We start from the raw sequence: 17391 nt of genomic DNA, 5'->3' as shown, positions 1-17391 counted from the left end.
TTCATATGTACCAGTTAGCTTTACACTACAGACACTTTTAAGAGAGTGCTTTTGTACTTAAATAAGTGAATCACATTACACAAGTATGTCAAGCTTTATTTCTTAGTTCTCCAGACAAATGGCTCTTGTTACCCAGCAGCTTTTATTCAGCTTTTCTACATCGCTTGGTGCCAATTTTTGTTTCAGAAAGAAAATGCTGTCAGCAATCCTGAACCTGGTTGTTTGCTTCTGGGGGAACAGTCAGTATAGTACTGAACTTTTTAATAGTGACTTCAACTCTTGGATAGGTTTCCTTTAGCTACATGACTTTGTCAAAACAAAAAGAAATTTCATCATTTTACAGTGTCTTAGGATTGTAGACTCTACATAACGTTGGATGTAGAGTAGCTGTCGTTGAAATTAAATCTTGCAGCCAAAGGAACTTAACTATGAGTCAAGGGTAGTGTCTTTGACTACCTTAATGCTTTTCCTGTCACCTCTTTAGTTGAATTACACATATTGCATCTTGTTCTCTGAAAGGTTTAATAGAGTGTAAGACCTAATTTATGCTGCATGCCTAGTCTATTCTGTTGTTTTCTGTTATACTCATTAGTAATGCCTTCTAATTTAATATTCATCTAAAAAAAGAAGTAAAATGACATAACACTTTCTGTGTTGGTATTCTTTTTATCTGGCTCTGTATTTTGCTTCGTGGAGGTATTGAGTGAAAATCCTGATCCACTTAGTTCGTGGCAGAGTTGCTGTTGACATTCATTAAGGGCAAGATTTCAAGTAAAATGAATTTGCACTTAGTACTTACTTATGATGGGCATTTGATGTTGGTTCAGTTACCAACATCAGTTATTTCCAGAGACATCTTCAGTGGAAACGGTACAAGTATTTTTATGTTCTGGGTGAGGCCAGACAATCAGGGTGCTTCCAAGGCTTGTTTTGTCTTGGGGCCAGTGCAATTTCCAAGTGTCTCAGCTGTTGATTTGTTCATGTGGTGTTCATGTTACAATGTGGTGCATAGTAGTATCTAGTTACTGAAAAATGTTAGCAAAATTATTAAGCAACATTACTGAAAAATGTTAGCAAAATTATTAAGCAACATTAATTTTATAGAATCTAGAAAAATACATTAAGATATAGCTTCATATTCAATATTAACATCTTAGTAAAATGTATTTGCCGTTCTTTTACTCCTTAAGAAGAGGTAATCTTTATGCTAGCTGTGAGTAAATGAGGAGTGCTATTATAATGGATGGGTAAGGCTTCTCAACTTGCAGGAAGCACTGGACAGGACTTCTAGGGCCTTGAGGTAGAATACAGGGAAGAAATTATGTGGTACTCCTGTTACTGGGGGTAAAGGAGAATATAGCAAGCACATACTGAAAGTAGTTTGAGTGGTAGTAAGTTATTGTTTTCTCTGGTTGTGGAGCAGTGCCACGCTTAGAATGGTGTTCACTGGTGAGTTAGGAGAGTTCCCTTTCTGAGAAGGTCTTTTTAGCTTTATTATGTAGCAGCTGAGTTATAGGTTGCGTAAGTGACAACTAACACCATGCCCCTGTTGGGAACAGGAAGCACAAATACACCCTCTTTTCTGGAAGACATAGAATGCTGGTAACTGATTGCTTTCTCGGCACTGTTGTAAGGTGGTTGCACTCTGTCTCCCAGTACCAAAAATCGCAGGCAAAAAAGGCATCACATTCTAGATGGTGGTGGGAGAAAATATGAAAGAGTAATTTATCAGAACATCAGATCTTGATAGCTGTTTTGCCATTCAGCTCAGAGGATATGGTAGAGCAGCCTGTAAAAACTGAGGTATTTAGTTGTGTAGCAATTTTTACGCAAACAGTTCATTCTGAGTTGTCTGAGCAGACATGTTCTTTAAGATTGGTAAAACTTCTTATCTGTGCTAAACCCACAACAAGAAAAAATGAAGTTTTCAGTCTTGTTGTTCCATACATGCTGACAGGATTAGTTCCTCTGATGATGGAAATCAGAAACTAAATGTTGGAGAATAGAGGTTTGAAAGTAATGTCTTCTAAGGGAGGCAAATGCTTCTTTCACTCATCAATAAGCTCTATATACTGTGATTGAAGTAACACTGAAGAAAATCAGATGCCTTATAAGCCTTAGGGGAGATATGCTTTCTGTAGTAAAGTAATTGTCACAGAAATTATGGAAATGTTACACTAGTGATGATTTGTTTAATATAGCTTGGCTGGACTCTGCCATTGATGAACTGAAACAGATGTGCTGCTTTAGCATAGTACGTACTGGGGAGTCGCAGTTTTGCACTGGTAGATGTAAGATATCCCTTTTGTCAAAAAGGAAGTCTGCGTTGATAATTGAGGAGTGCTTCAGTCTTGTGTCATGTGCCGAGTATTGACACCAGGCAGCTAGTTTAGTGTACTTGCACAGCTAAAGCAGGCCAGGTCTCGTGGCTCTGCTGACAGCCTGGAATCAACAGCTGCTGTAGGAGTCTTGAACAAATGAAGTTCCCTTTTCCTCTGCCTCAGAAGCCTGGACACCTGCAACTCAAACCTTGTGGAAAGAAATGTCAGCTTACTTGAGATGGTTTTACTCTTTTACTCAGACAACATTATTGAGAGCTCACGGTGCTATTAATCTCTCGTGTTTCTCATTCTTTTTCTGCTCCTAGCTCAGCCTTATTGCAGTTAAATTATTTTCCTCATTTATTAAAATGATATTTAATTAACCATAACCAGATCCTTGGACTGTGTAGTCTCAACCTTTCCCTTCCCTCATTTGCCGCCATTTTCCTATTCAGTGGTTTTACAGCTTTGAATCCAGACCTGCTTGTTTCTTTTATGATCAAGAATGGATCATTATGCATCCTGCAGAAGTAAACCATCTTATAGATAGCTACAGCATTGTCCATGTGATTGAGGAAGGACCTCATGCCTAAAGTGTTCTTCCAGCTCTTATTCTTTGCCCCAAGTATTTGTAATGAATCCCAAATAATGTTTGTCTCATATGCAGAACTGTATTAATGAACAGCTTGCATCATTCCCTATTAGCTAAGTGCTCCAACACAAATCCTCCATGTTGGGAATGCTGGAATGTCGCTTAAGAGGCCTGAATGTGCTGTGAAACCTCAGTGCTTTGGGATTTGGGGTCAGCTGTGCAAGATGTTGGCCAGCTCTCTTAGAATCAAGAAAGACCACAGGGATTTAGCATGGGCTTTATGTGAATAGGCCGCATACTCTGAAAATAGATAACCTTTGACTCCAGTTTGGTGTCCTCTTCCCATGAAGAGTGCTGTAATCACTCCAGGAAAATAGGTTCTCCTTTCACTTGTCAAGGCTCCCCGTTCTGTAGTGTCTCTTGTTGCCCTGTTATCCCCTAACAATCATTAATACAAAGAGGTGGGCAGAATAGCAGCTAGGGTGTAGGGCTGCAGATTGAACTGCTGACATATGTTTGCACTGATCAGCTTCTGCATTGGTAAATTTGCAATCAGTCTGCTTTGGTGCTGGTAGCTTTTTGTGGCAAAGAGCATGCACCCAGCAGGAAAGGCTCTACCTGGATAAGAAGAATAACCAGACTGGATGGAGCATTAGATCAGGCAGGATTGTCCTGATAGGGTTATGAGAAGACAAAACCAGTCTTGGCCAGATTTCCTTCTAGCATTGGTGCTTCCTCTTTGGAGTTGTAAGAGTAGGAAGGTGAGCTAAACCACTGATCTCTGTTAACTTTCCTAACAACTTGCCAATGACATAGATATCTTATGCTCCTGCAAAGGAGGAAAAAAAAATGTTTCTCTCTTTGGCTGTTGACAATATAGGAGCCCTGTGGACGGTGTGCATGTTAGGCAGGCACTTATATTTAGGGGGCATGTTTACTCTTTTTCTCTGCCTTGCTTTAGTTTCGTATCACAGGTTTCTGTTAGCTTCCCATTAGAATATATGTAGTACGAATCTGATTGTGAAGAAGTGACTCTGGATTGCACAGGTGTGTTAGAAGGACTTTTTTGGCCTGTGAATGAATTGCCCTCTCACACTAAGGTAGGTGTTGTATACACCTGCAGAAGGTGATCCATAACATCTGTTTCTCTCCTTGGTTTATAGAGGCACATAGTTCAAATGGCATGCCTAACTTCTGGATAGCTAGACAAGATAAATCTTTTCTTTCTTAATAAATGGTTAATTTAAGCTTCATGTAAATTGTGTGTTTTAGGGATGGCTAAATAATGAAGAATGTAACACATAACCAAGTACAGCCTTGAATATAATGAACATTCTATTTACTGTATAGCAGCTTTAGTTTAGTATGAGGAATCACATCAAATGAACCCTATTACAGACCCAATTAAAGGGCAACCACATTAAAGTGAAAAGGAAAATCTGTTTTTCATCAGCTGTGAGAGAACACAAAGCAGATCTGTGTAGCTCTATGTTATCCTATAGTGTGTTAATCAGATACAAGGTGTGACGGAAGCCAGTGACAAAAGGGACCCCTGATAGGGAACAGACACGCTCTGATAATAGGCCAGTTAACGCTTCATAATATTTCAATGGTTCAGTAGTAAACAAAGTTGGAAGTAGAACTTCAAAAAGGATGGCACATTCCTCGCAGAGTCGAACCATACATCTTCTATGACACTTTTGGATTTATGGAAACCGAATGTTAAAAACAGTGATGTCAGGGAGCTCCAAAGAGAATAAAATCAACCTTCAAGATTCCTCCTTTTATGTTTCTGAACATGCAGTGTTGGGGGGATGGGGGAGTTGGAGAATAGGCACATTCCGTTTACCACCTTCTTGTTGCCCCAGCTGCTGCTTGTCTAGTAGCTCAATATTTAAAAGGACTGGAGAGCACAAAGCTATGTTTGTATCTCTGTGTTTAGTTTTGTTTTAATTTTGCAGTAATTCCATAGTAAAAAAGGTGACCTTCATGTGTTAAAAAAAAACAAAAAACAAACAAAACAAAACAAAAACCCGAAACTCAACCAAACAAAAAAAACCCCAACCTCTAAAACACAGCAAAAAAAAAAAAAAAAAGCTTTTAATAGCTCAGAATATAATTACTGGAAGACTTGCTGTGTTTTAGGGAGTTGTTTTGCTCTCAACTGCTTTAATTTGGTTTCTTTGTACTTTTGGATGTGGTCCTGCATTTACAGCTTTTCTTCCATTCTGATGTTATTCCATGAATCATTTACCCAGTGGTGTTTCTGCACATTTCTGTGGAAAATGTACAGATGTATTCCTGATCTAGCAGTACTGAAATGAACTTGTTTGTGCTGAGATTATGCAAATTGTTGTAGGTTATTGCAAATCATCCTTCTCTAGGATTGCTGCCGGAATGAAACTCTCGACAAAGCTGATCACTGATCTGATTCTGGTGCTGTCACTCCTTTCTTCTTGTTACTCATTCATAATGAAATGCAAGGGACAAAGTAGCCAAACTGCTTAAACAGATAACTTGTGATTTTTTTTTTAAGTAACCTGCAGATATGTTCAATCTTACAGCTGCTAATTTGCCATTCAGTCTCTAATCCCATTTTCCAAAATTTAGGTGAATGATTGAGGTAAAATACCTGGGAGTTTTAAGCCTCTTAATATAGGATGGGAAATGTAGAATACAGGAATATTCTGCCCTGTTGTCATTGTCTGAAGAAAAAGTCAGTTAGGATCTGAGAAGTGTTAACTGATTTTTTTTTTTTTTTTTTTTTTTTTTTTTTTTTTTAAGAAGGGTACAAGAAGTTCATGTATATTTGTGACAGATGTTCAGCATGTTCAGAGAGTGGTGTGAAATGGAACAATGATGTCGGGCAAGTGGGATTCATTTGGGGTTGAAACGTTGGGAAGATTAGAATGTTTTCAAAGTGCATTCATGGTTTATATGTATTAGGTAATTTAGCTGATGGCTTTTTGAGAACTTTGAAAGGTAAACAAGGTAAAAGGGATTCAGCTTTCCCACAGATTAATCTAAGTTGCTGTTTGTTAAATTTGTTTATTTTCCCCCACTTCATTGCAATCATGATTTCTGGGAATAGTTTTCTTAAGACTGCAGTATGATTTCTGGCAGTTACAAGGTGTTTCTCTAAAGCTTGTAAGTAATTCACAACTGCTGGAGGCTGACATAATAGCCAACAGTTTAGCTCTGGCAGATGCAGCAAAGGAGATGTTTCCAAGATGCTGGTCAGATGTCATCATTGAAAGTCATGCCCTTTGTTGGTTTTGTTTTGATTTTTTTATGGGTCATTTTATAAGTCTCAGTGATGAGCTTGCTTTTTCCAGGGCAACTCTTTGTTTTGAACTGTTATTTCTAGCCTTTCCTTTTAACCAAGAGTGGAAGCAGGGAAAGAGAGATCAAGAGGCAGAAATAGCACGAGATGTTCTTTTTCCAAACTGTACAGGGCATAAGGGTGTGTGTGATGTTTTGGGGGTTTTGTTTTGTTTGTCTTTCTGTCTCTCTCCCTAAGGCTGTTGCATTACTGCATGGCTGACAGAAACCTGGAATTTTGGTTGAGGTCACTAGGCACTGCAAATATCTATAGATCCCACAGGCGATACCCACTCTATGTATGGAAGTTATGCAGGAGAGCAGGTTTTGGACATGACCGCTTACGTGCCAGGATGGTGCAGAGGGGAATTAGAAAGGTCAAGTAATTGATGTGGATCAGAGGTGTAATTGGAGAAATTTAGAACAACGCTACAGCCTGAGAAGAGCCCCACATCTACAGGTACTTGTGTGGATGTCCCAGCAAAAGGGAGTTTACATTCTGCTTTAAGCCAAGAGAAACAAACTTGCTATTTCCCCAAATAAAACAGTTTTAAAACCTACTACCATAGGATAAGGGTTTGTGGTTGCACAGCATGACTTGGTGTCCCATGAAATTTTGGATGCTCTACATACTCGTTAGGAATGTCAGAGCAGCCTCTGCCAGAATGACAGAGCCGGCTGGTTTTTGTGTTATCGGCCAGTCAGAAGGGTGGAAAAGGCACAGGGTAGAGAGTGTCTTACCTGTGCCAGGTTAGAAGGAGTAAAGACAAAGTAAGTTGAATATTAAGTCAGTTTGAAAGCTCAAGTTCAGTTTATAGGGGTTTCAGAAATTTAACCTGAGCTAATAAGCCAAGTTATTCTGTCTTCACTGCTATTTTTTGACCTTCAGTAATAGACAGATCTACTTTTGCATGTCTAGCTGGAGCAGTTTAAGAAATTACCGCTTCCTAGGCCAAGGCATTGTCGCTAATTGTGCGAATGCTTTTCATCCCCTTCAGGGCTAAATAAAACAGATTTTAAAAACCTTCAACTACTCCAGCTAGATCTCCAGGGAAAGTCTGTCTAGATCAGGTGTTAATCAACATGAGAGTTAAACAATTTTCAGTTTTTCTCTCATTTGTAGTTAAGCTGGAAGACAGCAAAGTGAGATCTGTTTCACGAGAATGTTTCTTCCTACAATGAGAAACTCTGTGGTTATGAACGTTGTTCCTGTTCACAATCCTTTGATTAAAAACTTACTAACCACGGTGCATTATTTGTGAATCTTCCCAAATTGATTCAGTCTGCAGATTTCATGTTGATGAGTTTCCTATAATTAGCTGTGCCCTATTTTTCCAGTAATATTGAGAAACTGAGTATTATCTACAGGTTTGTGTTCCCCTCAGTGGTAATCAACAGCCCACATAGTCTGCTCTGTTTAGAAGAGTCTTCTAAACAGCTGATTGCAGCAACCAGAGGCTATGTCGCTTTCTTATGATGCCTCTGTATATTAAATATCACATCACTTGAGTGCAATTAGGCTGTAATCCAGATTGAAATTTCATGCCTATATTTTGTTTCCATAGTGGCTGGAACCTATGTCCTGTTTTCCTCAGCTTTCTGGAGAAACTCCTCCCAGATTTTGATGTTTTGATGTTGTATCTTGGGTTCCTACATCCTCTTTATTACAAATGCTGTGCACCATTTTTGTGGGTATTTAATATCAATCATAAAAAGCCATTATAAAATTTTACAAGAAGTTGAAAATTAATTCCTGTCATACTGGAGCTCATGAAACAAAATAAAGATTCATTGGTTTTATCAGAACTTTTGTTGTATTTTCTAGTAACTAGTTGTCCTAGTGAATGCTCCCCTAAGGAGGACATAAAGGGTATTCCGCCACTGTTAGTAATTAATTACTGAAAAATTGAAAATTGGCAGTAATTGGCTCTTCTTGATGAACCAAATGAGGAGACTGTGATGATGGAACTTCCCTGCTCAAAGTGGGATTTTTTTCTGGATGGTGTAAAGTAACAAACCATGAAGGGACGATTGTACTGCTGCATGTACAAAACCAGAATAATGCCTAGTGCTTGCAAAATCATTCTCTTTTTTTGCTAAAAGAGCTCTGTAAACTGAATAGAGGATTTAAGTCACTGAGCCCTGAAACTTGCATCTTTCGCTGGCATCAAATTCCTCTGCTATTTCCTGTTAAACCAAACAGATTTGTCTGTACCCCATCCTAAAATACTGTGTGGTGATTTTTAACAGGAATACGATGAGGAATGGGCTAAAAAAATCCAGAGCGAGAAATTTCGATGGCACAACTCTCAGTGGTTGGAGATGGTGGAGAGTCGGCAGATGGATGACAGTGAGCAGTACCTATATGGTGATGATCGTATTGAGCCCTACATCCATGAAGGGGATATTCTGGAAAGACCTGACCTCTACTACAATGCAGGTAAGGCTGCATATATTAGTATTCAGGACTGGGATTGCTGCTTCTGTGGAACAGGAGCTTGACCTGGGGCTGTGGGGAGAATTTGCTGACTCAAACCAGGCGGACAGTTGCCCTTCCATGTCACTGGGAGCAGCACTAATGCACACTAGCCAAGGATGGACTTGTCCTTGTTAGGATGTTAATGATGGAGTGAGTACTGTGTATCTGTGATCTTATGAAGTGTTACAGGTCTTCAGTAATATGAGTAGACCTGTCTGAGAGGTAGTGGACCATGATGACCGATCTGAACAAAGGTGGCCCAGCCATGTTCTTCACGCCTATTCCTTGTGTCCATAGCTTGTTTGCTTTGCAAACACAAACCTTTTTTTCATCCCTGTTGAATTCACAGCTATGGGATGTGACACTGAAATTTATTTTGCCTTCTGTGTTAGTTCTGTGATGGGTTTTTTTTTTTTTATTGCAGATCTTGATGAAAGACTTCAGTTGAGTCACATCAAACTTGTAGGTTCCTTAGCAGAGGCAATCATTGTGTGACTTTCAGCTAATCTGTTTGTGTGATTTTTGCTGTCTTATATATAAGGAAGTGTGTGAATCTCTTCTGTAAATACTTTTATTTTTTAGTTCTTCATACGAAAAAGTTTTACTACTTGACAATTTGAAGAAGTTTGTTTAAAAAAAAAAAAAGGCAACCAAAAAAACCCCCCAAAAATTATTCTTAAGAGTAGTCATGTTCTTTTTTGAGATTAACCCAAATACATGCACAGTAGTGCATAATGACACAGTTGTGGGGGATCTAAAGTGGAATCTACTCTCTCTCCTTCTGTAAAGATTTTCTAGTTACTAAGAAAATAGAAATTGCCATACTGGATTAAGACAGTGATGTATCTAGTCCAATACTGCCAACTGTTTCAGGGGAAGGTTCAAAAAGCTCTGCTGGAGTCATGAAATAATTTGCCCACCGGATAAATATCTTCAGAAGTTTTCATAACTCAGAGTTGGCTTATGCTCTCAGATTTGTGGTTATATCCTTTTCAAAGTCCTGGATGACTGTGTGCCCATGGATTTATTTTTTATTTAATTGCCAGTTTGAGTCTGCGGGGTTTTTTATTTTCCATATAAGCTTCCAGTCCTTTGCTATGATGCATGAGTCACAAAACTCTCTGACTCTATGATGAATTTGCAGGAATAGTAATAAGAAAAACAAAACCACTAACCCCCATAGGCTTTATTTGCAGTTGCTGTGAGAAAATAATAGCGCAAGATCTCAAAAGTATTTAAAAAGTTATTCTGAAAAGATACCAGAACTTAAGGATTTTTTTTCTTCTACTTTTGATTACATATGTCAGCCATAGCAACCTGCCTTTTTAGCGGTATGTTTTTCCTTTTTGAAACCTGTAGCTTTATCTTGCTCTACTAGACTTACAAGGTTACCAGTGTGAGCCATGTGTTATACGGTACTTTTATTACATCAAGTCTGCTTTGGGCTTCCGAAGTTAAAGATGTGCAGCATGCCTGTTGTCGTCTCCCCTTTACAGGTCTTAATAATAAACCTTTGCTTATTTCATAGGGCCATTTCTCTTCCCAATAGTGTGAGCTAAACATAGAGTGACACCATTAACACAGAATTTCCTGGCTTTTAATCATTAATGTTACAAGCTTAACGTTATTTGAACAAAGATTTTTGTGTTGGAATTGATATTTGACTGAGAATGAGAGGCAGATTTCCAGTGATATGTTCTGCAGATGTTTGAAAAGTGCTTTTGTTTTTGAAGGTATAAGAGTAGGTGACTATATTCAAAATACAGATTCACTTCTTGGGTTCCTTCCAACAAGTGCCAGTAATGGTGTGCTTCTGAAGTCTGCTAGATTTATACTTTTGAGATGTGGCTAGAGGGGACATAATATTCTTTTGAAAAGGCTGCAGATTATTATACCAATTGGAGTAGGCATTTGGGTTCTGAAGGACAGAGCATGACTTAGTCAAAAAATAACAGAAATACAAATCTTTGTGCAGTCAGAAATTAAATACTGTGTTTCAGTTTGATTTTAGAAATGACCTGCACTGATGGCTGATGCTCAATACAAGTCCTCCCTCAGCCATAAAAGTTCTTGAGTTCGCTGATGGCAAGATGAGTTCGTTATTGCAATGATATGCCAACATCTCGCTTGCATAGTAATTTGAACTTACACGAAAATCTCTGCAGGATCTCTGAAGTCACCTTTGTGAGCTCAGTGTCTCTCTTGCTCTGAAAGCACATAACCCTAATTTATGTTGAAATGTACATAACAACAGATGTCCTTTAACTATGTAATCATATTATGCAGCTGATGCTATCCATGTGCTTTCATTTTTCTATAAATTCATGTGAGCCATAACTCTTGAGCGTTATGGTTTGAATGTTAGCACTCTTGATTGAAGACACTTTAAGTAGTAGTAGCTCTAGCCTTAAAGTTAAAATGTAGTGCTTGCTTTATTAGTATGAAGATAAATGTTATTTTTAGGTCTCTCTGCTTTCAGGTAAGTTTTAACCAAACCTGACTGTTTAAAGTACATAGTCGCTTAAATTGATTGGTTTTGATCTGAAGTGCTGCAGGTATATAAGTGCTAATGTTCTCCCTTATTTATTTTCTGTGAAAAATACAGCATTGGCGGTGAGTTAGGAAGACTTGGCACAAGTGTTAATAATAGCCATTTCAACTTACTTTCCTCATTTTTGGTCGTTTTACATCTATATGGTATCACAGGGCACTCACATCTTGGTGAATATGCTGAAAGACAGTAATATCGATCTGTGTCACATTACTTGCTTGTCAAATAATACTCTTTCACATACTGTATACACATGTATATAATCAGAGTATATCCATGTACAGCTATCTTGTGCTGCTAAAACGTAGTCTGATCATGGCTAGCATTTTTCATTTACAATCTGTTGCATTGTATTCAGTCACTTTCCCATGAGGTATTATCTTCTAAATGAATCTCTGTAGCACCTCATCAAATGTCTGTTAGAAATCTAGATGTGTCAATTCTATTCCTTTTATCATTTGTCACTATATTATCTTCAAAAAACATCAGGTAAATTCATAAAGCACTGGGAGATTTGTTTGAATGCCTGAGTTGTCATCTCTAAGCCCTTGTGTCTGTAAGTAACTTTCCACTGCTTCCTGCACAGGCAGTTTTAGTAGTTTTGAAACCACAGAGGTTAAGCTAAGTGGCCTGTGTCTCCTTGGATCTTATCTCTCTCTCTTTAGAGTGGAATGGCATTTGTAACTTCCTAGTCATTAGGAATCTCTCTCTCTCTTTTCTGTTGAACTATTAAAGTATCAGTCTGAATGTACCTGTTTCTGCCCTGTTTTTATGGGGAAGCTTTCTGCGCTACAAGTCTAGGATTGTTTTCATACAGTTGTGGAGACAAACTGATGAAATAACTCATTATCTGATTAGAGCCTAATACTAATTACCAAGTAAGAACTGTGCCCTTCATATTAACGAGTAATGTTTTGTGAATGCTAACAGGAAAGAGTTAAGCTGGGCCCTCATTCAGCTGGGGTCAGTTCACTGACTTTACTTCAAAGACACTCTGGATTTACACTGATGTAACAGAGGGAAAATGGTAGCCCCTGGTTTTCTTTTCTTTTCTTTTCTTCTAAAGCAAGCAGAGACTGTGAAGCCTTCAAGGAATACTACTGGCTTTACAAATGTCTGCATCTTCGTGTGCCAGTGCTTTAATATACAGGAAGCAAAAAAAAAAAAACCTTTAACCTATGTTCTTGAGAGGATATGTCCTTTTCATGTGAAAAGACCACCCTTTGGGAAATAGCTAGAAGACATTAAAATATGGGGAGAGAAAAAAATAGGTTTGAAGTTTTTGAAGCTTTCCTGTTTTTCTTGATTAGTTTTGAGAGACACAGTGGTAAAGGATAAGAGTCTGAACAAGTAAGACCTTTGCTGTTTTTCTGCTCTGGCCAAGATTAATGTTTGATCCTTCTCATTACTTTTTCTCTGGGCTCATTTTCATGATGGGGTAGACAAGTTTGGTCTCAATATAACCTTTACAGGCCTAAGGAAGAAGGGGGTAAGAGAGTATCTCTTAAATACAGCTTTTCTTCAGAGCAGTAGGCTGAGCTGCCTGAAGTCCAAGTAAGGTTTTTTGGAATTGAAGTTGCTGTTTTTCAATATTTTTGTTGCTTTAAATTCCTCCAAGAAATATTGCAAGTTGCTAATGAATTCCTATGACAAGCACAGGTTGTGTTGCCCACTTGCCCTGAAGTCATGCTGCTTCATACAGTCACTGTATCTTTCTTGGTTTTATAGATGGCCTAATAGCCCCTGATGGAGCAGTGAGTCCAGATTTCTTCAGTGATTACCATCTTCAGAATGGAGACCTCATTGGGCAGCATCCCTTCTCTAGCAGGTAAATTGATCCTTTTAGAGAATGCATAGAGTCCAACAATGGCTGTTCAAATTGCTTCACAGGGCTTCATTTGTTTTGCCCTCATAGCAGTGGGAATGGTTTACACTGAAAAAGAAGTTGTAGTCTATCTTCTGAATTACATGCTGCTTTTAGCATGTTAACACACATGTTGTAATAGAATCACAGAATTATAGAATAGTTAGGGTTGGAAAGGACCTTAGCTGTGCAACAGAAAAGTAAAACTAGAGCGTGCGACTAATTACCTGTTATGACAATTGCTCAAATACTATTCAAACATTATTGTTGGGAAATATCTAACAAGAGGCTTGAGATGCTGATTACCTAGAAGACTAGTTTCCAATATTCTTAAATTGTTAAAAATAAGCTTTGTTCAGCTGCCAAAACTATTTGTGTGGGGTTTGGGTTTTTTTTGTTTAGGGTGGGGAGTTTGGTTGGTTTTTTTGTTTGTCTGTGTTTTGGTGTTTGGTTTGGGTTTTGTGGAATTTTTTGGTTGGTTGATTTTGTTTTGGGTTTTTTTGTTCGTTTGGTTGTTTTTTTCTCGGGGGGGGGGGGGGCAGGGGGTGTGTCCACTTAACCCAAGTCTTCCCAAGGTATTCTCAGTTAGATTATTGAGAGCACTTGCTCTGCAAATTTGCTAGATGAACAAAAGATGTGGGCTTGACTTTTGGGAGATGTTTCTCTGAATTCCTCCTCTGGTCAATGACCTCTCCTTCTCTGAATGTCACCAAGCTGTTGCAGTTCGAATTTCTGAGTAGACTTCTCCCGCAAGTTCAAAATAGGGAAGACTTATCTTAAAGAATGGGATCTTCGTAGATCCTGTTACATTTAGGAAGTGCCTTTTATAGAGCATGAACTATAGGCACTCAGTAGGAAATATTTAAAACACTTCACTGTAGTGGTACGGAATTCACTTCAACAGGGTGCTATCTGATCATGCCCAGCCGTGTGGTTGAAGTTGTTTCTTTCCAAAGGAAGAATGTTATTTTCACTACTTGGAACTTTAGTCACCATTTGTAAAATATGAGTAATTCACAGTATGTGCAGCTGAAGCAAAAAAGATTTTTCTCCCTTACTTTTGCATCTTGTAGTTGTTAAAGGGCACCAGATGGTTACACTTGCTTGTTTATTCTACCTGTAATGCACCAGTAAGCTGAACATTTGTCAAGGGTGGAATGGTGGTAACATTTTTAAGAATAAATTAAAATAACTAAAATGCTCAGATCAAGAAAAAAAAGTAGGACTTTTCTCCAAGAGAAATAGATCCTCTTGGAAAAAGGAAGTGTTTATAATCAGTAAAGATCAAGTTCAGATTAGTGTGTAACCCTTTGAACTGAGCCTGTATTTGGGAAGGGAATACTGGAGCTGATAGTTTCCAAATGCACAATCTTCGTTTCAGAGCATGCAGGTATCACCAGGAGAAACTGAGGGAAGTATGACCTGTGTCCTACTCTTGGAGTCTTACTATGTGACTTGCCATTTTAAACTTTAAAATAGACACAAAACCCAGGAGATGACAGATTTCTGTATTAACCAGAATACGGTATGGCTATGTGGTCCCAACAGTCTTCATGCCCTCTGGGAGATGGGGGGAAAGGTGTGTAGGGTGAAGCTTGCAGACTCCTTTGTTTCCAATAAACTTAGATATTGCCCCAGTCAAGATGCTTTTGTTTTGCCAGAAAGCTTTCAGCTGGGAAGAAAAAAAATCTTGAGTGTCCTCAACTTTAACTTGAGTAAAAGTTAAAGTTGATCACTGTACCTCAAATTTCAATCCTTTATCAGGATTAGTAAATTTGTAAATTGCTTTTTTAATCTGATTGTATTCCACCTAAAATTACTAGCAAAATACATCTGGTATATAACTAGTTAAATTAAGTATTTGTAGAATTTTCTTGCAATGTCTCAAGGCATTTTGGAGGCTCCCCTCAAGAAAGCAAGCAGAAAAATTGCAGTTTGGCTAGCGACAAACTTGGTAATTGCCTGTTGAAGATAGCCTCTGTAAATATTCAGATTTCTCGCTAGAATTCTGTTTTCTAGGAAGACTTTATTTTGTTATGATTGCTGCATGGATTTATCTGCAGTCCAGACACACAGTCTAATTGGAAACAGTGTAGACTCCTGCAAATGTTCTGTCCTATTTGTAACAGAGCAGGACTGAATTGTTTGATAGAATAGATACTGGCAGTCACATGGCGAATCCTAGTTTTCAGATGTGTGTCATTATCGTTTTGAACTTCTTGGCGCCAGAAGCCAGGATTTCCTGATGCTTAGAGCTAATGTAAAATGCATTAGTGCTCCAAGGCATGAGCCATGGAATTGCCAGTCCCATGAGTTTGAAGAGCCAGACCTTCCCTTTTCCCCAATCTGAATTGGTGTTGGAAGGTAAAACCATACGTGCTAGAGAGCCTAATTAAAAATAATAGCAGCAAGTCAAGGCTCTTTTTATGTGTTATATAGTGTACATTTCATCCATACCAAAACATAATTCTAGGGTATTTTTATGCTTACAGTTTAAAGCTAACAAGAACCTTATGTCAAGGATTTATTTTTAACCAGTTCCAGCTTTTAATAAATCAGGATTTTTGTAATAGAAATGCTTCATTTTTCTATTATTAATGTTTGGATATGTTTTCCAAAACTTTTTTAAAGCAAGCTGAGTTATGATTTGCATAGACATCTAGCAAGTTAATAGTAACATTTTTTGTGAGTTCAAAGAGAAATGACCTAATAATGAGTAGATGCATATTTCTGGTCTTTTAATTTGTTATACTTTTTTGTTACACCATTATTTGTTGTGCCTGTGTCTTCTGGTCTTAGCCTTTTATATTAGGCTTTTTAATTCTGTAATAGAAACAGTTGTTTGCTAAGCGATGAGGTGAGTTCTGAAGGAGTCTCTTCTTTGATTTAAGACCACCCTGTGAAATTTGAGGTAGGTGACAATCATGAGCCAACTTCTTGCTACTCAACTTTGAATAATCCTTTCCTCTCCTTTCTGCGTTCCTATGAGGAAGACTTAGGATATGTTACCTCTTCAATGTTTCTGAGGTTATTTCCTATCCTTGCAATGTGCTCAGACTCAATCGGGACTTCTCCTTGCCTCCCCGAAAGCTTTAACAAGTCAGACACAAAGACTCACCTTTTTAGTATCTGCATGTCACTGAGAAGCTGAGCTAGTCTTGAACCAGTGTTGGTGCCCCCAGTGCGTTACTGGGGCTTAAGTGTGTTCTGATCACCAACCCCATTTTTTTGGAGCCAGAGAAATGGTCTGTGAGGAGAGGTTTTCAAGGACTGCAACCAAACTCAAGTTGCCTTGAAGATTCTCACTGTAAGCAATATTTAATAGTACTTTTGCATGGCAGCTCAGCCCACACCAGCTGCCATATATTAGGTTGTTATACCTGTTATACTGCATTAAGCAGATAGTGAAAATCATGTGCTTCCTTGGTTGTAGGATGCTAGTTCTAGCAGAGGTCTGGGACAGCCTCTGCCGTTGCAGTTGCACCAAGTTACATTCAGGAAGATTCAGAGGAATTGGAGCAGTGGCAGTATCCACATGTGCAATTGATGAAGTGGTTGACTTTCCTGTAACCGAGTAGGGGTATCACGACCATCTCCTGTGGAGTCCCTGTCCCAGGAGATACTGGACCTACATACCTAGACCTGCTGTACAGTCTCAGGCAGGTAGGAGAGTCCTTTTTTGAAGTCAAGTAAAACAGAAGTTTAAAAAAGTTAAGGTATTTATAGGCACCTGCTAGGTTAGCACAGAGGGGCTTTTTCCCCCCATAATTTTTTAAGAGGGAAACATGGAGTAATAGTATTAGCAGTAAGAACATCTCTACGTACGGCAAGTTAGGTGAGTATCTTAGGGACTGCGTTTTTCAAAGACATCGCCTTCCCTTCACAGGGTTTCTTGGACTTTCCTTTGAAACCTAGAGACTGACTACTGTTAACAGTTGAGAATGCTACTCTCAATGATCAATTTCTGCATCATGAAGTACAGAACAACTTTGAATGCAATTGTAAAAGTATCTAGCCCTAAGTTCAGATTGTGATTTGCTTGCATGTTTGCTATTCTGGATGTATCCTGAAGCAAGCAGAGATAATCGTTGTTTCTGGTACTTGTAAGCATAAAGGAAAAGCAGCAGGTAAGTGAAGATGTGGAACGTTGCCATTTTTCTAATGCTGCCACCCTCACTTTAGGGACTGAAGGCATTATTAGAAATCAAAATGCTTTGTTTCTCGTAAGCTAGTTTGTGTGTTTTGCAGCTTTAGTTTACAGCT

The 17391-nt window shown here is 38.5% G+C and overlaps 1 protein-coding gene and 1 long non-coding RNA gene across 5 annotated transcripts in view; both read left to right on the top strand.

The window, feature by feature from the left end:
- Window positions 1-17391, top strand: part of KIFAP3 (kinesin associated protein 3) — a 68593-nt gene that overhangs the window by 36807 nt on the left and 14395 nt on the right. For all 4 annotated transcript variants that reach the window (XM_030495667.1, XM_030495665.1, XM_030495664.1 and 1 more), the window contains exons 18-19: window positions 8485-8674; window positions 12993-13092. In XM_030495667.1, the coding sequence (XP_030351527.1) occupies window positions 8485-8674; window positions 12993-13092 (290 nt within the window). The remainder of the gene's footprint in view (window positions 1-8484; window positions 8675-12992; window positions 13093-17391) is intronic.
- Window positions 658-6046, top strand: LOC115611949. The gene is made up of 3 exons (XR_003992798.1): window positions 658-987; window positions 5059-5064; window positions 6037-6046. It is a non-coding gene; the product is annotated as an uncharacterized LOC115611949 (long non-coding RNA).

Source organism: Strigops habroptila, chromosome 8 (assembly GCF_004027225.2).
Source record: "Strigops habroptila isolate Jane chromosome 8, bStrHab1.2.pri, whole genome shotgun sequence".
In the NCBI taxonomy this organism is placed as follows: domain Eukaryota; kingdom Metazoa; phylum Chordata; class Aves; order Psittaciformes; family Psittacidae; genus Strigops; species Strigops habroptila.
This window is presented reverse-complemented; position numbering and strand designations above follow the sequence as displayed.